The sequence below is a fragment of the Drosophila persimilis genome, unplaced genomic scaffold (genome assembly GCF_003286085.1).
Source record: "Drosophila persimilis strain 14011-0111.01,24,50 unplaced genomic scaffold, DperRS2 tig00000002-arrow-pilon, whole genome shotgun sequence".
Taxonomy (NCBI): domain Eukaryota; kingdom Metazoa; phylum Arthropoda; class Insecta; order Diptera; family Drosophilidae; genus Drosophila; species Drosophila persimilis.
In genome coordinates, this window is record NW_020825289.1 from 11,736,780 (window position 1) to 11,753,524 (window position 16,745).

General features: G+C 47.3%; 2 protein-coding genes across 7 annotated transcripts in view; one reads left to right on the forward strand and one right to left on the reverse strand.

Annotated features, from left to right (window-relative positions):
* The window catches only part of LOC6590633 (heterogeneous nuclear ribonucleoprotein L), a 96,518-nt gene that overhangs the window by 65,720 nt on the left and 14,053 nt on the right, over positions 1–16,745 (forward strand). For 2 of the 6 annotated variants that reach the window (XM_026985200.1, XM_026985201.1), the window contains exon 1: positions 11,789–12,193. The exons of 3 other annotated variants lie outside the window; for them this stretch is intronic. In XM_026985200.1, the coding sequence (XP_026841001.1) occupies positions 11,836–12,193 (358 nt within the window). In that variant the 5' untranslated portion in view covers positions 11,789–11,835. Of the gene's footprint in view, positions 1–11,788; positions 12,194–12,555; positions 12,604–16,745 lie in introns of those variants that run through there. One more of the 6 variants, XM_026985202.1, reaches the window with a different exon arrangement.
* Positions 5,520–6,793, reverse strand: LOC6590632 (pinin). The gene is made up of 2 exons (XM_026985203.1): positions 6,734–6,793; positions 5,520–6,674 (listed from the first exon to the last, which is right to left on the reverse strand). The coding sequence occupies exons 1-2, from the start codon at positions 6,740–6,742 to the stop codon at positions 5,580–5,582; spliced, it is 1,104 nt and encodes a 367-aa protein (XP_026841004.1). The 5' UTR covers positions 6,743–6,793; the 3' UTR covers positions 5,520–5,579.

Sequence of the window (16,745 nt, forward strand, 5' to 3'; positions counted from 1 at the left end):
AGGGCCTCGTGAATTATGCACTTCTCGAATTAATTGCAGACAGCGAGAAGATATCAACCGCATCTCCTTTGCAGGAGAGAAAGGGAACTTATTCAATTAAACTTTTGCCTTTTCCTGGCTGGTGCTCGTAGTGGGAAATGTGCTTCTGACGGTGGCAGCCTTGGACAGTCGCCACAACCGCCGACTATGGTAGGGGGCTTGGGGGCAGAATAACTTTGGTTCTAAATGAAATTTCATTAAAATATAATATTTGCTCGGAGACAGAGGCCAAGCTTCATCTGGTGCCCCCCACATGGTGACATGGTCTGTTCCAAAGGACAGGGGGCGTGGCACATGTGACATGCGTTTAAATAAATTTTTCACTTGATCCTTGCTGCCTCCGAGTGGCGACTGGTGACTGTTGGCTGGTGGCTATGCAGCATCTGTGCAGCTTGCAGCTGCTGCATGCAAATTAGAGCGTTATTATATTGCACTGCAATCGGGCTAAGGGGCTCTGATGAATGGGAATTGTGCGGCACGCAACCCGCCCCATACTCCGCCTCCTCCTGCTGCTCCTCCTGCTGCTCCTGCTCCACCGTCTCTCTCGAGGGCGACAGTTGCTGACGTTGAAAGCATTTGACTTTTTGGCTGCAGTCCCCGACGACAGGCACAGCCCCAACTTGATCCGAATCTCTGGGGACGTTGTTTGAACAAAACTATTTCCCTGGGAAAACTCTCTGATTTATGCATGTTCTGCTGCCACATGAGTCCTTTGCCCCACCGCCCATCCATCCATCCAGTCACATTGTTTGATTAATTTCATAAGCTTCGTTGTGCCGCTGCCTGTCTCCCGTGCTGCCTGCTGCCTGCTGCCTGCCACCGCCTGCCAGCAATTACGTCACAAAAAGGACAACATTCCAGGAGCTCTCCAGCCAGCAGGGAGAGTCACATGTCACTTGTGTGTGAGCTTTAATTGTTCGCCAGGAACATTGTTGTGTGTGGCAAACACTTGAAGGGCTTAAAGAGATTGTCCAGCTTATTGGGGCAAAGGAAATCTGAGCCGTTTGCTCAGCTCACATAAGCCAGAGACCGCAGGGAGAAGTGCATAGTGTGCCACACGTTCAGGGAATATTCTCTGGCAATCCTCTGGCAGTAGTTGCTCTTTAATGGTTTCGCTTTATTGTGGTCCTTCCAAGGCAGCATGAATAATTGGTCTTCTTATTCATTTCTGAGTCATTTAACATTCATAAAATATATGCAATATCTCCTTCAGTTTCTGTTTCTCTTGGTCCAGCAACGGCCTGGCCATCTTCTTCCGTAAGCCGTAAGTAAGGCTGGTCGAACTAATCCCAGATGTCGACAGCTCGCCTTAACATCCTCCGAGACGAGTCCTTTCTAATAACATTCAGCTTGGGCTGTTCTCGCAGATGGATGTGCAATTTCTTGTAAATTTAATTTCCTGCTTTACATTTCTGCTCATTTCGCTCGCTCTGACTTTTGCTCTTGTTGGCTTTGCATTTTTGGCAGGCGGGCGATGAACGAGAAGATGATGCCCTCATTGCCCATCAGCTATGCAGAATTCATTTCCTCACTCGTCGTTCAAATAGTGAATCATTTGCAAAGTCCTACCCTGCAACAACTTTCAAAAGTTAATTGATTTTCCAAATTTTTCCCGACACAATGGCAATCATATCCTTTATGGTGAGGTCTGCCCTTGGCATACTAATTGATGGCTAGTCCTTGGACATGTAAGTGCATTTTCACGACTTTATTGTTATGGCCAGCCTATGGAAATGGTCGAAAGTGCTTGTGAAATCCGTTTGGCAATCAAACCGAAAGCAAAGAAACCTGTCGAGCCGTTAGATACCCTCGCAGATTCATATATTAATGGATTCTCTATTTTCTGTGTAGGGTGTGCTTTGAAATAATCATAGTGCCCTTGGAAAGGGTAGAACCTATGCCGAATATTTCCCCAATTACTCAGCACAAAGACCGAAAGCCAAAAGTTGTGTGCAAAAATGTTTTTCCCTGCCAATGAGACGTGAACTTTTATGGCTCTCTCCCTCTCTCACCTCTGCCCTCTCATGTCAGGCAAACTAATTGATTTTAAAATAAATAATGACTAATCGCCACCTGCACTAGCAGCAGCAGCAGCAGCAGCAGCAAGCGAAAGGGAAAGGTGTGCCAGCTCTTTCTCTCTATCTTTCTCCCTCGATTCTCTGGTGGGGATATTTCGTGACCCCTTTCCCTCCTCTTGCGGGAACTCTATCGCTTTCTGGGTCGAATCTAGTGGCTCTGCGCAGACAAGGGTTAACCCGTTCCCGACCAGAGGGATCCTCTCCTTTCCTTTCCACCTCTTGATTAATTGAAATTTCACTCACTGTCAAGGTGTACTACGTGTGTTTGTGTTTGTATTTGTATTTGTGTTTCTGTGTTCGGGGTTGCCCAAAAAGGTTGCTTGTGTGGGCGTGCCAGCAACCAGCTGGGAGTTGGAGGGACGCTGGCAAGGACCGAGCTGAAGCGCAGCTCGGGAGAAGCATTTTCAAATTAATTGAGTGCGCTAATTTTGGCAAAAAGGTTTTTTAATTGATGGCAGGAGCTGCTCTACGAATCGCGGAAGAACTTGTTTACCACCAAACTACTCGGCGGTTCCAGTGAATTGAATTTCATTTGAAGTTAGGCAACAGAATTCGAGCCCTTAAATCAATAAAGTGTTGAAGGAATTGCATGTTTTTTGCTGAATTTAATACAAATGTTTTGAGCATTTGATTCAATTGGTCTGAAAGCCTTTTAGCGATTGATTTTGGTGCCCTTTCATTGATTTAACTCGAATCGGATTACTATAGTTTAATCTTCAATGCCATTCAATACTCGTAGAGCCCCAGAAACGACAGCACATGAGCATAATTAACACAGATATGTAGGCTCATATCAATGATGAATGTACCCTCTTTTTCATGGGCAAATCCTTCTACCTTGGCATTCCTTCCTTTCTGCATTTTCACACTAATTTTCTCCATGTGGATTTGTGGGTCGTTCCTCGTTTGTGCGCCCGCAATTTGCATTCAGTATGAGTGCATGCATTTGGCATCTCTGCTCGGTACTCGTACATGTTTTGCCTGTTCTTGTGCTTTGTGGATTGACTGTTTCTGCAGCCAGAGGCTGTGATGATTTTCACACCAAAGTCTGGGCATTTGGCTGGCATTTGTGGTGTTGATGATGCGGTAATTGTGCTGCAAGTGGCAGTTGGCCTCATGAATGGATCGGCATCAGTAATGTGATTGCTGGCCATTAGAGACTCGGACTATCCGTCGATTGTCGAAAACAGAGGGCCAGGGACTGCAGGAAATTCCATTGGATTACTGCTTTACGTATGCGTGCAGTTCTGGCTCTGTTTCAGCATATCCTTTGGCAAGTAATGACCCAAAAATCTAAATTTCTCTTGCTACATTTGCTCCTGATGCTGGCCGCCAACGCCGAAGGGCAGATAGTATGCCAGAACAACCTCTGGGCCGCATTTACATACAACGTACAACATACATATATATCTGGCCTAATGCTATGCCCGAGGGGATGGGATGGGGCCTGGGCTTGGGCTCCATCCCCGGGCATGACATACCATCCCCTGGCTGTGTGCCAGGGCAAAGTGCTGCTCCAGCAGGATACTCGCACGCAACAGAAGAGTCCTCCAGCCTTCGTGTTTGCCCTTCGCCAATATTCAAAAACTGATTTTCATATGTCTTTCGAGTTTATTTGCGACCAGGCAGATTGTGGGTAGACACACGGCCCAGCCCAGCCCAGCCCAGCCCAGCCCTGCCCTGCCGCTGGGGCACTTGTCTCCAGCTCCGTATCTGTATCTGTGCCGTCAGCCTCTGCTGCTGCTCCTTCTGCTGCTGCTGCTGCTGCTGAGTCTTATCATCCCTCGCACACGCACCAAAGTTGGCCGAGTGTATGCGAATTTTTCCTTTCCCTCCAACTTTTTTTATTGGGTCCCGAATTAAATTCGCAGCACATTCACTTCCTCGCAAAAGGAAGGCGAGGCCCTGGACTGAAACTGGAAGGTTCCTGTGCAAGTTTTTTGAAAAGCGATTTCGAATGCAAATTTCATTGGCGGCCCCGTTCGTGTTCCCCCTCGGCATGTGTGCGCATGGAGATGGAGATTAAAATCAATTCAATTTGCAGCAGGCCAACAAAAGTGGTAATAATTTTTGTTCTTTGTTTTCCACGCACCCTGCGGAAGTTCACATTTTGTTGCCTTACATTCTTTTACTTAAAATAATGAGATTTTAAGCGAGAGCAAATTTGCGATGAGCCTTTGGCATCGGCTTAAGCGATGTAGAGAAATGCGATTGGGGTTTTCCGGTACATGGCAAGAGGCGACTGGATGTACAGCTGGAGCTGAAACGAAAACCGAATCTAGAGCCCAACCAGCTGGCTCTTAATTGACTCATTTCTTAGCTCATTCGATTCCGTGCCAGCCACCCTGCCTCTGCCTGCCTGCCGACAGTATATCACACGTTATGCACCATTAAGTGTTCATTTAATAGCGGGCCATTTATCAATTCCTCCGTCGATGCTGCCAAATGTTGAGGAAAACGCCAGGATGAGCCACCAGGACTGTTGGCTGTTCGCAGTTGGCAGCAAAAATCATGAATAATGAAAACAGAAAGGTGGAAGGACGCAAGCGAGCAGGGAAGCCATCCGAAGCTGCGTTTGTCATAATAAAAGTAACTTAAAAATTGGACGGAAATATCTGAGCGAACATAAATCAATGTCCTCCTGTCCTGCATCTGGTGCGCATCCCGGCTCTGGCCAATCGGGCGCCTGATCTGCGCCAGGTACAGCACGGCGTATGCGTGATTTATTTTGTGCCAGGCGTTGAAATTATGCTGGGAATATTTTCCAGGGGGTGGTCGTAATTAGTCAGACCCAAAAGCAATTCGCAGAGCGCAGCACAGCCATCGGCGTATCCCGTGATTACCCCCCCGCGCAAATGCAGGAGCTCCACGTCCACATGGAAGCCAGCTCCGCGGTGGGTTTATCCTGTGTTTAGTATTTACTCTACGCTCGTAAATTGTCAAACTTGTGTCAACTTCTGCTGGGAGTGTATCTCGCTGTGTATCGCTGTGTCCTGTTTGCTTAGGCACAGCGCACGGGTGGCAGGTGCGGCTGCAGGTGCGACTGCAACTGATGTTGCTCTTGCAAAACTCCCAACGGGCTGCCGCAATTTATTGCTGTCCTGTTCCCGGCCGCATCGAGATCCGCCTTTGGGGCAATCAAATACCAAAATGGCTTCGCTGCGCTTTGAATTTAATTGCGTCGTTCTCGGAATGGAATGTTTATGAAATATTTTTGCTCTACTTGTCACGGCTCTGCCCCCACCCCCACCCAGACCCAGACCCATACCGACACCCAAACCCACCATCTCGCCACCTCTCCTGCTTCTCTGCCATAGGTTCTCATTTGTTGCCGATTTTAATATGCGGTCCAATCGATTAGTATTCTGTGGCTATATCAGCGATCCCCCAATGCTAGCACAGTTTTCAATTTGCTGATTGGCCTGTGGAGAGAAGGCCCACCAAGCCCAGCTCACATCAGGATTACTTTATTGAATGCAGTACTTGAGATTCGGCTGCTACTTTGGCTGTCTTGGCCTTTTTCCGACGGTTGCTGGTCTTGGTCCGGCGTTTGCCGTGATTGGACCGACGGTGGCCGGGCCTGGCCTTGTTCCGGCGCAAGCCGTGCTTCAGCTTCCGGTTCCTGTGCTTTGACCTCCTGTGAAGGCTGGCGCGCGACCTGTAAGTTTTGGCCCGACGCGACCGATGTCTGGCGAGCGTCCGGCCATTCACATCGTACGACTCCACTTCCTCCACAGATATCTCCTTATTGGCATCGTAGTGGTACGAATAGCACTTGACCTTCCCATTTTCGATCAGGCACAGCCAGCTGATGTCATGCCAATTCGCGGTTAACGCTGGAGGGTCTACCTCGCAAGCCTCTCCCTGGCAAGACTTACTGCCAGAGATGTCGTAGTCCGAATTTACGCCTGTTGGTTCAGGTTCAGGCTCCGGTTCAGGCTCAGGTTCTGGCTCAGGCTCTGGCTCAGGTTCTGGCTCAGGTTCCGGCACAGGTTCTGGCTCAGGTTCAGGCTCTGGTTCAGGCTCTGGTTTAGGCTCTGGCTCAGGCTCTGGCTCAGGTTCAGGCTCAGGTGCAGGCTCCGGTTCAGGTTCAGAAGGAGGGACATACGGGCCTTCCGGGTCAAGTGTCGTTGGTTCCTCCGTGGGTTGCGAAAGAAATGGTGGCCTGTTGACGGTACACCAGACGTTCAGCTTGTCAATCATGTTTTGGATGGCACCACCGGCCAAGAGCTCCTTCATCACCAATTCACTGATGGAGGTCACCACATCCGTGCTCATCGGCTGATCTAGGCTGTGCTTTTCCACCTGCTTGAGGATCACCTTGGTGGCTCCCAAAATGGTTACCTCCATCAGCTCGTCCTTGGTAACTTCTGGCGCACACAGTTCCCCCGAGTGCTTAATAACATTAGGTTTCGGAATTGTCGCTACGTCGATTGGTGGGTCTACACCACCTTCATCTCGCCGTTGAATGCGAGTGCGACTACGGTGGCTTCTAGCCTCCACGTCCAGCAGTCCAGTTGTTGTGCCCAGAAGGAGCAGCAGCCACAGCGATTGCCTCTGCAATGAAGATCATGTCACACAATCCTCTAGACAAATACTGTTCCAATATATTTTACCATTTCCATTTACCAATCCTCCTATGTCATTCACCTTCACGTTTGGAGTATAGAATGGAACTAGAAATGGAATGAATATTTGCTGTGCTGTTGACTGTTTCGGTCTATGCTCCGATTCGATTCGTTGTGGAAAGAAACGCTTAGACACGCCTTAGGCTTGCCTATAATCAAGCAAGCGTTGGGCATTCTGCGACTTACATAAGCCCCATAAGCAAATACTCGTGTGAGAGCGGCCACGGTCCCACTGCCACAATTACAACACCCACCGGCAAACGATTATACAACGACTCCGATCCTCAAATGGCATTACACTTCCCAATACGATCCGATCCGATGCGATCCTCCATTGGCTGGCATTGACCTTGCCTCGCACTTGAAAACCGGATGGCCGGAAAATGGCCATCATCCCCCACACAGAGCGAACAATTTGGGGAGCAACACTCGATGCGAAATGCAATTAATGAAAACTTGTAATTGAGGTGTCGAACACTCTCCGCTTCTATCCGGAGTCCAAACTGTCTGTATACATTTTCCATTTTCATTATTCCCCTTTCCCCACATATAGAACACGATTCTATCTTTCTCCTTTTTGATTGCTGATGCGTGTGGCTGTTTTCAATGAAATTCTTCAGAATGGAATTGTTTGGCGAATAAAATTGGCAAAAATATGCATATGGTTGCTCGCTGCTTCTCAATTGTGTCTCTCTGTCCCTCTCTCTCTGGTTTATTTGTTTACTTTTGGCTTGAGGCTGCTGGCAAATATTCGGGCACTTAAATCGCAATGATCTATGCTTAGTGTTCTATATATGCACCTTCATCTCCGCATCTGTATCTGTATATAGCAGTATCGGATTCTGAATCAGAATCCCAATCCGAATCTGAATTTGTTTACGATATTTCAACGCTGCAGAGAGATCTTTTCTGTGCAATTTCTTTCGCCGTGGCGTTGAAATCTGTCGCGTAAATATGTCTATCCACGAGTATATATGTACATGTGTACATATATGTCTCTCTGAGGCATATTTCACATTCTGGCCCGGTGCTCGACAATTAATGCATTCATTTCCGCTGACAGAAAGATGACGGCCCGAATATTTATGAGCAGATTTATGTTCGCGGCTTATTAGATTATTAGATTATCTGCGGATTTGTTCATTTGAAATAGAACCCATTTACCCAAGGCATGGGAACTTAATTAGTCGTCGCATACTTGGAATAGTCCAGTCATACTTAGGATCGTTATATCTTCCGACTGCCCGACTACCAATGCCTTTCCTTGTTCTTTGTTCGGCGGAGTGGAAGAGGTTCATTTCATCAGTTTTGAATGCGCTTTCAAGGAGTTGTGGTTAAATCGAATTTCCATCTCTCCATCCACTTGTGCTCGCAATATTCCATTTTCCATTTCCCATTTCGCCAATTTTGCCATTTCGCTACACCGCATTACTGCTGTACTTCCTGTTGGCCACATTCTTCCTTCGAATGCCAGTGCCAGTGCCACTGCCACTGCCACTGCCTCAGCCACAGCCACAGCCAAAGCAACATGCGGCGGTTGGCAATTGTGCTCCAGTTTTGATGGCTCATGTTGGCCAAGAGCTATCAAATACGATGGTCAGGCACCATGTCCTCCCCAGTGTCTGGTGGCACGCGCAACTGGAGTTTGAAGCCAGAGGAAAACTTTCGCCGCAACAATGTTTCCCCACTCACGCACTCGTCTATACGGACGAGTATGTGTAGCATTCGTATTGGCGCTGCTTCAATGGAAAACAAACAAATAAACGTCGCACTAGATGTGCCTCGACGGGTTTTCCGATGCTTACATAACGCGCCATGCTCCACGACGATATGATAGCGATGATGGCCAATGGCCAATGGCTCCTGATGAGCGCGGTTCAATGGCTCCATGGCCACCACGCACATTCCGAAATTGATTTCGATTTCGTTCGATTTGCTTGCATCAGCATCAGCACCAGCATCATCGTCAGAAAGGAAGAGAAACCGAATAGTAGAAAAGGCAGCGAAAAACACGTTGAGTTGGTGGAAACCGCTTTTGGCCGCCTGATTGTTGCTGTACCATTTCCTGGCCTGGCCTGTCCTGGCCTGGCCATGGACATTGTACTCCCCTCCAGCAACAGCAGAAGCATCAGCAACAAGATTGTAAAACTTGATTTTCAAGTTGTGCCATCGCCAGCGGAAAACGCATTTCCCAGCCAGATCGCCAGTTTCCCAGAGCTGTCGTCGTCCACTTTTGGACGTCGTCGTCGTCGCAGTCGCAGTCGCAGTTGCATGTTGCTCTAATTGCACGACAAACTCTCGGGCAACTTTCACACACTTTTGGCGCTGTCTTTGGAGGTGAAGCACCCGCATCTCCTTTCCGCTTCCCCCATATGTCCATAGTCGTCACATGTCAGGGAGAAAAGTGAAATTTTCTTTGCGGAAATTGTTGAGCCGCGGCCAGTACACATATTCGTACTCGCACGAGGAAGTAGAGATGCGAAACGGTGTCGTTCTGGGGGATTTCTAGGATGTGCATTCAGTAATTAATATGTAAAATCTATGATATACGACACAGACACCGAGGGGATAGCCTCGAGATAGCCCCGAGAATGTGGACGACATTTTAATGTAATTAATTTTAAACGCAGCCTCTGATAATTTTGTCTGCTTTGTGTCTGTATCTGTATGTGGTATGTTGGTATGGGTATGGTATGCCATAAATATGCCAGAATAACAATACACAAAGCTCTCTCCTCTCCTCTTCTCTTGTTCCCTCTGGGTCTTCCGACACCCGCTGACAGCAAAACCTAATAAGCATAATGAATGAATGAACGAAGGAGCAAATGAATGGGGGCAAGTGGCAACCAGCTGAGTTGCTGTTTTTCCTCAACGCGTTGAACTTGTGCTGTCACCTGTGAAGGCAACGATGGGGGAAATCCCCCAACCGCCACCGCCACGGCAGATCCCTCCCTGGTGGTGCTGTTGCTGAGGCTGATGCTGATGCTGATGGTGACCCTGGCAAATGTCTTGCAATCCACACCCAGAGTCTAACCTACTCGCATATGGCCACCAGAAGTGTCTGCTCTGTTTTGGCCTGGCCCGAACTGCTGTCGTTTGCTGTTGCTGGGTTTAATTAATTTCTATATTAGATACACTTCATTAAAAATGCCTGGGCTGTGTGTTTGTGTCCACTGTGCCATTGCATTGTCAAATGTGGGCCCATTGTTGTGTTCTATTCTTGGCAATCGAAAGGAATTCAATGATTGAGCAGCACAAATGCGGCTCGGATGCTGATGGGATCTGCAACAGAAATAGATGGCCGGCCCATGCATACCTAATGGCTTGTAAGAGATCTATGGTCGAAAGGCTCCAATTCCCATCCCCCTCCTTTCACCAGACAGTTGCATAATTCAGTAAATCTGTTAGTGCCCAAAACACTTGAGCCTTGAGCCCGAGTCAGTCGCGTCTTTCCGTCAACCCATTCGAAGCTTTGGCAGTGCCAGCAATTAACGCACTCTAACCCCAGGGCCAAGAGGACGGGGAATTGGGTCAAGTGGGGCTAAGAGCGAAGCTCGGTCCATGCGCTTAGACCCGGCCTAATGAAATGCACTTCTGCTCTCATTAGGTAATCCATTTTGCGATTCTACACGAGCGCTTTTCACCTCTCGAGAGTGATGGACTCGAAGCATATATGCATACATATATGTAGGAGGGCACCAAATGGTTAAATTATTTCAATAAATGCTTCCATCAAAATGACAGTTTTCTCTAGGTAGCTGTCAGTTGTAGGTACATTTAAAGCATTTCATTTGGCTGGCAAACACACAATGAAAGGGTTTTTTGTTGTCTTTTTCGTGTTTTGCCTAATGTGCCTTCCAGGCTGCCACTTAATGCAACTTTGATGTTTTTCTGGCCACGCACCGAGCAAGAAGTTGCTTCACCTGCTGCGGATTCTCCGAGAGGAAAATCCCTACAACCAGTAAATAAAAACTTTTGCGGTTAAAGTTTTGTCCGCAGCCTTTGTTTGGGTTGCTGTTGCACCAAAAGTATTCGTCCCGGTCTCGCACTCATCCACAGCTTGCCGCATCCACCAAATGGACTTCTCATTCGTATGGCATTCCCTGGCACTTGCCACAATGGCCACGTTCCGCACTCACACACTGCCACTCACACGTACACGCACACATGCACACCGACACCGACAAAAGCCGAGGCAGACACAAATGCATTCCTTGTCGAGTCATTCTGGGTGCGCACTCTTCCAAGGCAGCGGGACAGAGGAACGAAGGGCTGCGTTTGCAACCGAGCGGGGTGTGGGGATGGCCACGCTACGGCTTTTTGGCAACAGCAACTTTTTTGCTTTGTCATGTGCCATATTTCTTTCTCGCCCGGCAACTGTGCCGCGGCGACAAAGTGTCTTTTGTTTAAGAACTGCAAATGGGGGAAACAGCTTTAAGGAATTTGCCCCTTTCCACCGACACTCCGAATTAACTCTTTGTGACAGCGAACGGCAATGCCTCCTTGATTTTCCTGCGATGGCCATCAATTTTCACGAATTTCCATTATTCACAACAACCCTTTTCCTCTCAATCTTTCCTTCCCTTTGCAACGAAAAGAGTTACCACCCCTCCAACCCGGCCACTTCTTCTTCGCTTTCTATCGAATGCGAGTATCACTGTCCCAGGCTGCATATCGATATTTACTTCACGATTGCTTTTGTCAGAGAGGGAGGGGGGCAGAACACATAGAACAGTTTTTAAATTTAATAAGAAACATAGTAGGCCGGATTAGTTTTCTAGTCAAGGAAATACGAGCTCTGAAATCATTAGACTCCAAATCGTCGAGGTGCACGGATTTACACAAGTAACTCGGAAAACAAACCAAAGAAATAAAAAGAAAACCAAAAAAAATCGAAAAACGAACAAAAAACCGTAAAGAAAAAATTTGTGTTGTGAGATTGTGTTAGTGAAACTGTTTTGCTGCTTGTTTTTTTTTTTCGGTTGTGATACTTTTTTGTAAAGTTTTCTTTTTCGATCGCCGATTTTGTGGTCTTTTCGTTCTTTACGTTATTTTTTTTCGTTCGGCTTGCGTTTTTTGTGTCGAGAGTCATGAATAACTTGAACGCCAATGCCACTGCCTTCCTGTGGCAGTCGGCCCAGCCGCAGCAGCAGTCTCAGCCGCTGCCGGGCCAGCCGCTGCAGCAGCCGCTGCAGCAGCCGCTGCAGCAGCCGCAGCACGCGCAGCTGGTCCATGGCGCTGTCGTGCCGCAGCCGCGCAAGTTCGGCGGCAACAAGGGCAACTACAACTACGTGCAGACCCACATCGCTGCCAGCGCCTTGATGGGCGGTGGTGGTGGCGGCGTCGGCGCCGGCACCGGCGGGGGCCACATGGGGCCCACTCCGATTGCCTACCGCAAGCGGCAGCCGATGAACCAGGCCTTTAATGGCTGCGGTTTCCAATCGAACGGTAAGCAAGTGGAATAATCATCATATCGCGTCTTTTGCAGTGCAAAGGGGACACGCACACGCACACATCGACACGTAAAATTTCGGAAGGCATGAGTTGGCAGAAAAAAGTGATGACGGCATAGTCGTTTTTTTTCACAACTGACAGCTGACAAGCTGACAGCCTCCAGTGTTGTACAATTCCCAATTCACATTTTCCCCGAGTCAACATTTGTCACTAAACACTGTTCAACACAGATGGAATTATTCAAATTGAATTCTTGTACTACTCACTCACTGTTCGAATTGTTAAATATTTTTGTGTGCCGCTGGCGACTGTTGCACAGATCATTAACTATATATTTTCTTACTTCTTACTTGCAGGTAAGTCGCTGTTTTCTATACCCGAAAATGTTGTTATGCTTGAGAGCCGTAAGTACATTTGAAACTACAACCGTTTACCAACACTAAACTAAACACACAGCTTTTACTGCACACGAATACAAGCACCGAAACCGAGCACACATACGAAGCAGAAACACGACTGAAAAACCGAACACAAATCAAATTCGGACGTACATACGAATCAATCATTGTTCGCTCGGAAAATGGTCGGGGCGGCGGGGATGAAAAGCAGTTTTTGATGAAATGCAAACTGTAAAATTAATTACCATCGGAATGGGGCAGCGGCGGCCCAAGTTCAATTACAAAATAATACAATGGCTCGGTGGCCGCGCTCGTTCAACAAAATAGATCAAAAGCGGCCTGCCTGGCCATATTTGCATCTCAATGTGGAAAATATTTTGCGAGAGATTTATCAATTTCGGTTCTGTTTTCCAACCAAAATGCAATTTAAATTTTTTGTCTTGCATGAATTTTCAATTGCGGCGCGTATCTCCACGGCGCTCCATTAACATTTCCATAACGTGGATAACGTGGATGACGTGAACAGACCAGCTGTATCTGGCAAGATTTTCACGTTTCCCCTTGACGTTTCGTTTATCGACGTTTTTTTTTGTTTTCTGTTTTTCCCATTGTCTTGTTATTGCCTGGCGATTTGCATAATTTTCAATGCACGCAATTTTCATTGAAATCGTCGAACCCGGTCGGGCAGGGGAGAAATACGAGTAAAATCATTTCCCTGTGAGTGCCGGGGGTTGGGGTGCTTTGTTTTTAGTGCCCTCCACGAAGCAGAGGGGCGTCTGTTGTGCTGCCTGTGGCGATCTTTGGATCGATCAAAAGAGCCTTTTCAGAGAGTACTTTCCTAATGTTGTCCCCACCTGCAGCAATTGAAATTATGGCTCGTTTTCTTAATCGAGCAAAAAGGCAGCAGATTATGACAACCCACCTACACCGTCAGAGAGTGTCATAAAAATATGAAATGGCCATTTGAATAATTTCTGCTCTCGGCAGAGCACACGACGAAGCCGAACAAATTTGCACCATAATTAAAATAAATGCTTTCAATGGCCAATAATTGCCAAATAAATTAATTTTAATTGCAGGGCGGCTGTCGGCTGTGGCGGTGGTGCGGGTGGCTAAAAATATATTTCAAAAGTGGCTAAAATAAAATGTTCGCATGAGCCTCCTCCTTCTTCGCCTTCTTCGACTGTGTGCGCATTTTATTTTTAAATGTTCCGCTTCTGACTCTGTCCAATACGAGCCGTGCCACGCCCACGAGCAGCAGCAGCAGCAGCAGCATCGGAGGCAGCACCACTCGCAGCAGATGTCGTGCCGCACGACATAGTATTACACTTTTGTGGTATATTTGCAGGTGGCAGTATGATGGCAAAACACTTAAAAATACATAAAAATACCAATGGGGATGTACATATGTATGTGTGTGTGTGTATGCATGTTATGCGTTGGGAGGGGGAAGCGTTTCACTTGACATATTTATGGCCCCTTGTCCCAAAGACTGTTTTCCATGGGATCAGGGGATCCGAGTCACTCAAAGATTTATGTGGGCGTTCATTAAACGCACATCCGTCCTGGGGCCATCCACATCCTCATCCACGGGCAAAGACGGCCAATCACTTAGTTAATACGACACACACTCCCTCGGAGTCATTTGGGAGCGAATGAATATTTGCATAAGTACTCATACTCATTCAAAGATATGGCGAAGCGAATGCTACGATGGGGTGCTCGACTTGTTTGTTTGCATTTATCCCTGCCCTGGCCAACGCCGCTGTATGCCCAAAAATAATACACACAGTCGGGTATACAAAATATAGTATGCATATGGCCTCTGGCCCGTGGAGTGGCTTAATTTCGTGGCATTATAACGGGGTTCCTCCTCCGCATTTTATTTATCTTCTGGCCGGATTGTTGTGCCTTACTTTTCCTGATTGACAGCGCATTTCGTTTGCTTTTCCCTTGCCTTTTGCCCATTTTCCCCAATATTTGTTCGCCTAATGCACTTTTTGATGGTTTCATTATTGCTCTGGTCTGCGGCAGCCAAACTTAATTTAATTAACGTTTTTTGCGTTTTCACCCATAAACCTTTTGCTGTTTCGTGACTGTCGGGCCGTAAATCTAGATGTGCCAACCGACGAAAACACAGCATCTTTCCCACCATAAATTCATGGTGAAATCCAATAACAATGCCGGGAAAGCCGACGAAAGGGGTTCGGAGATCGGGGCAATCTGCACAACAGGAATAACCAGGCAAACAGAAAACCAGGCAACCGCATCCCGAATGACCAAAAATATAAATTGTGTCGCTTGTAGTTTATGGTAATTCAATAAATTCAATAAATTGAAAATGACAAATTGTGTCATGTTGCGGTCGTTGGATTGGCACGCCAGAAAAACCCACTCGAAGCCCAGCGGCTCTTGCGGGAATCGAATGCTGGGCATAATTAAATCCACGTCGAGCATCAATAAAAGTTGCAAATGGTTTTAAAGTTGCCGCCTGTCCGACTGTCCGTCTCCGCATCCCTAAGAGGAGGCAACTCCTCCGTTTCCGCATCCTCCGCGCATCAATCAATCAAGGACGATCAATCAAATTGTTGTCAACAGCGGGGCATACGGCGCACGCAGCTAACGACTACGGCGGTTGGCGAAGGCGAAGGCGATGATATGGCTGTCGCTAGATGGCGTGTCGAACAAGAACAATGTCGCTGTCGCCGGATGGGTGAACCGCTCCAGGGCTCCACTGCTGACCCACTAACGAGCGCTAATGGACACCAGTCCAATACGCCCATCTTCGCTTCAAGCCGAAAGGAAACTATTGAACCAAAAATGTTTCAATGTAGTTGCTGTTTCAGGGTGGTGGCAGTGGGAAGGTAGTAGTGGGAGGTGGACCTGGGATATGGAAACTTTGCCACTCCACGCAATATTGCGTCGATTATCTTCAATCACGAACCCGTGATTGATGACTGCGAAGACACTGTTAGATCGCAGAGCACTGGCCACTGGCGTACTCGCACCGGGCTGCTTTAAACTTCCGCCCATCTTCCTTCCCCGAAGTCGTTGCCCAGAAATGCCTGGCAATTCATCAGCGTCTGCGGTATTATTGAAGGCTTTATTGTTTGCCGTTTTGATTGCATTCTCAATTGGCTCGCTGGCTCGTAATCCCGCCTCGCGCCCCGCTGAGATAGGACCAGATTACCGTCTAAAGCATTACTGGCTTTCCCTCTTTAATTTTCTTCTATAAAAAGCTTTATGTTGAGCAGTTTTTTGTGTGTAACGTTCCTTGGCATAATTTTGAGCGAAGGGCGATAAGCCAGCTCCACTTTGTAACGAATTTGGTTAATTTATGCAGGACACCGGCTGGTGGCTCTGCAGCTTTTTTGGCCTCTCGCTTCGACTCCTAATAATTTGTAATTAATTTGTGCATCTGGCTAACGGCAAAAGGCGGTGTAGCTTGGTGGCCGCCTTTTTGTCCGCCGCCTCGTACTTTTGTATAATTTTCCACAGCAATTAATTGTAAATTTTGCTAATGCGTCTGCCACTAGCACTTTTTGCCAGCCCCAACTTCAGCGCCCGCCCAGAATCGTGCAATTTCGCAAATTACAATATCAAAACTGTCCCCCAGCTGCTGCACTCTGTACTTAGCCATGCTTCGTTCGCTTTTCTTTGCTGCTGTTTGTTGTATTTTTTATGGCACTATCGATTTTCGCTTTTCCCCACTTATCTATCTATCGTATCGTATCGCCAGCCGAACAAAAAGCCAGAAACTTTATCAAAGCAGAAACTAAGTAACGTGAACGAATTCGTTATGAGAGCGGCGTAGCCTGCGCATTGCTGGGGCACTTTGTTTAATATGATAAAGAGTATATATGTATGTAGTATATGTATCCCACTTATGTATGAATGTACGTACAGTAGAACTTCGACGGGCGGAACTTTGATTAATGGGTCGCCAGTTAGTTGGGAAGTTTCAGTGGAAATCATAAATATTCAGTGGTAATTCCACTGTAGATATGTCCATGGCATTTGTTTGCAGACGAAGGAGAGCCATTAACTAGAAAAACGCTTCAAAGTGTCGTATGGGGGAGGAGCAGCAACCTGGCTTCCCATAAAGTCAATACACTCGTCGTCATCCAGTCGTTGCTCAACAAACAACA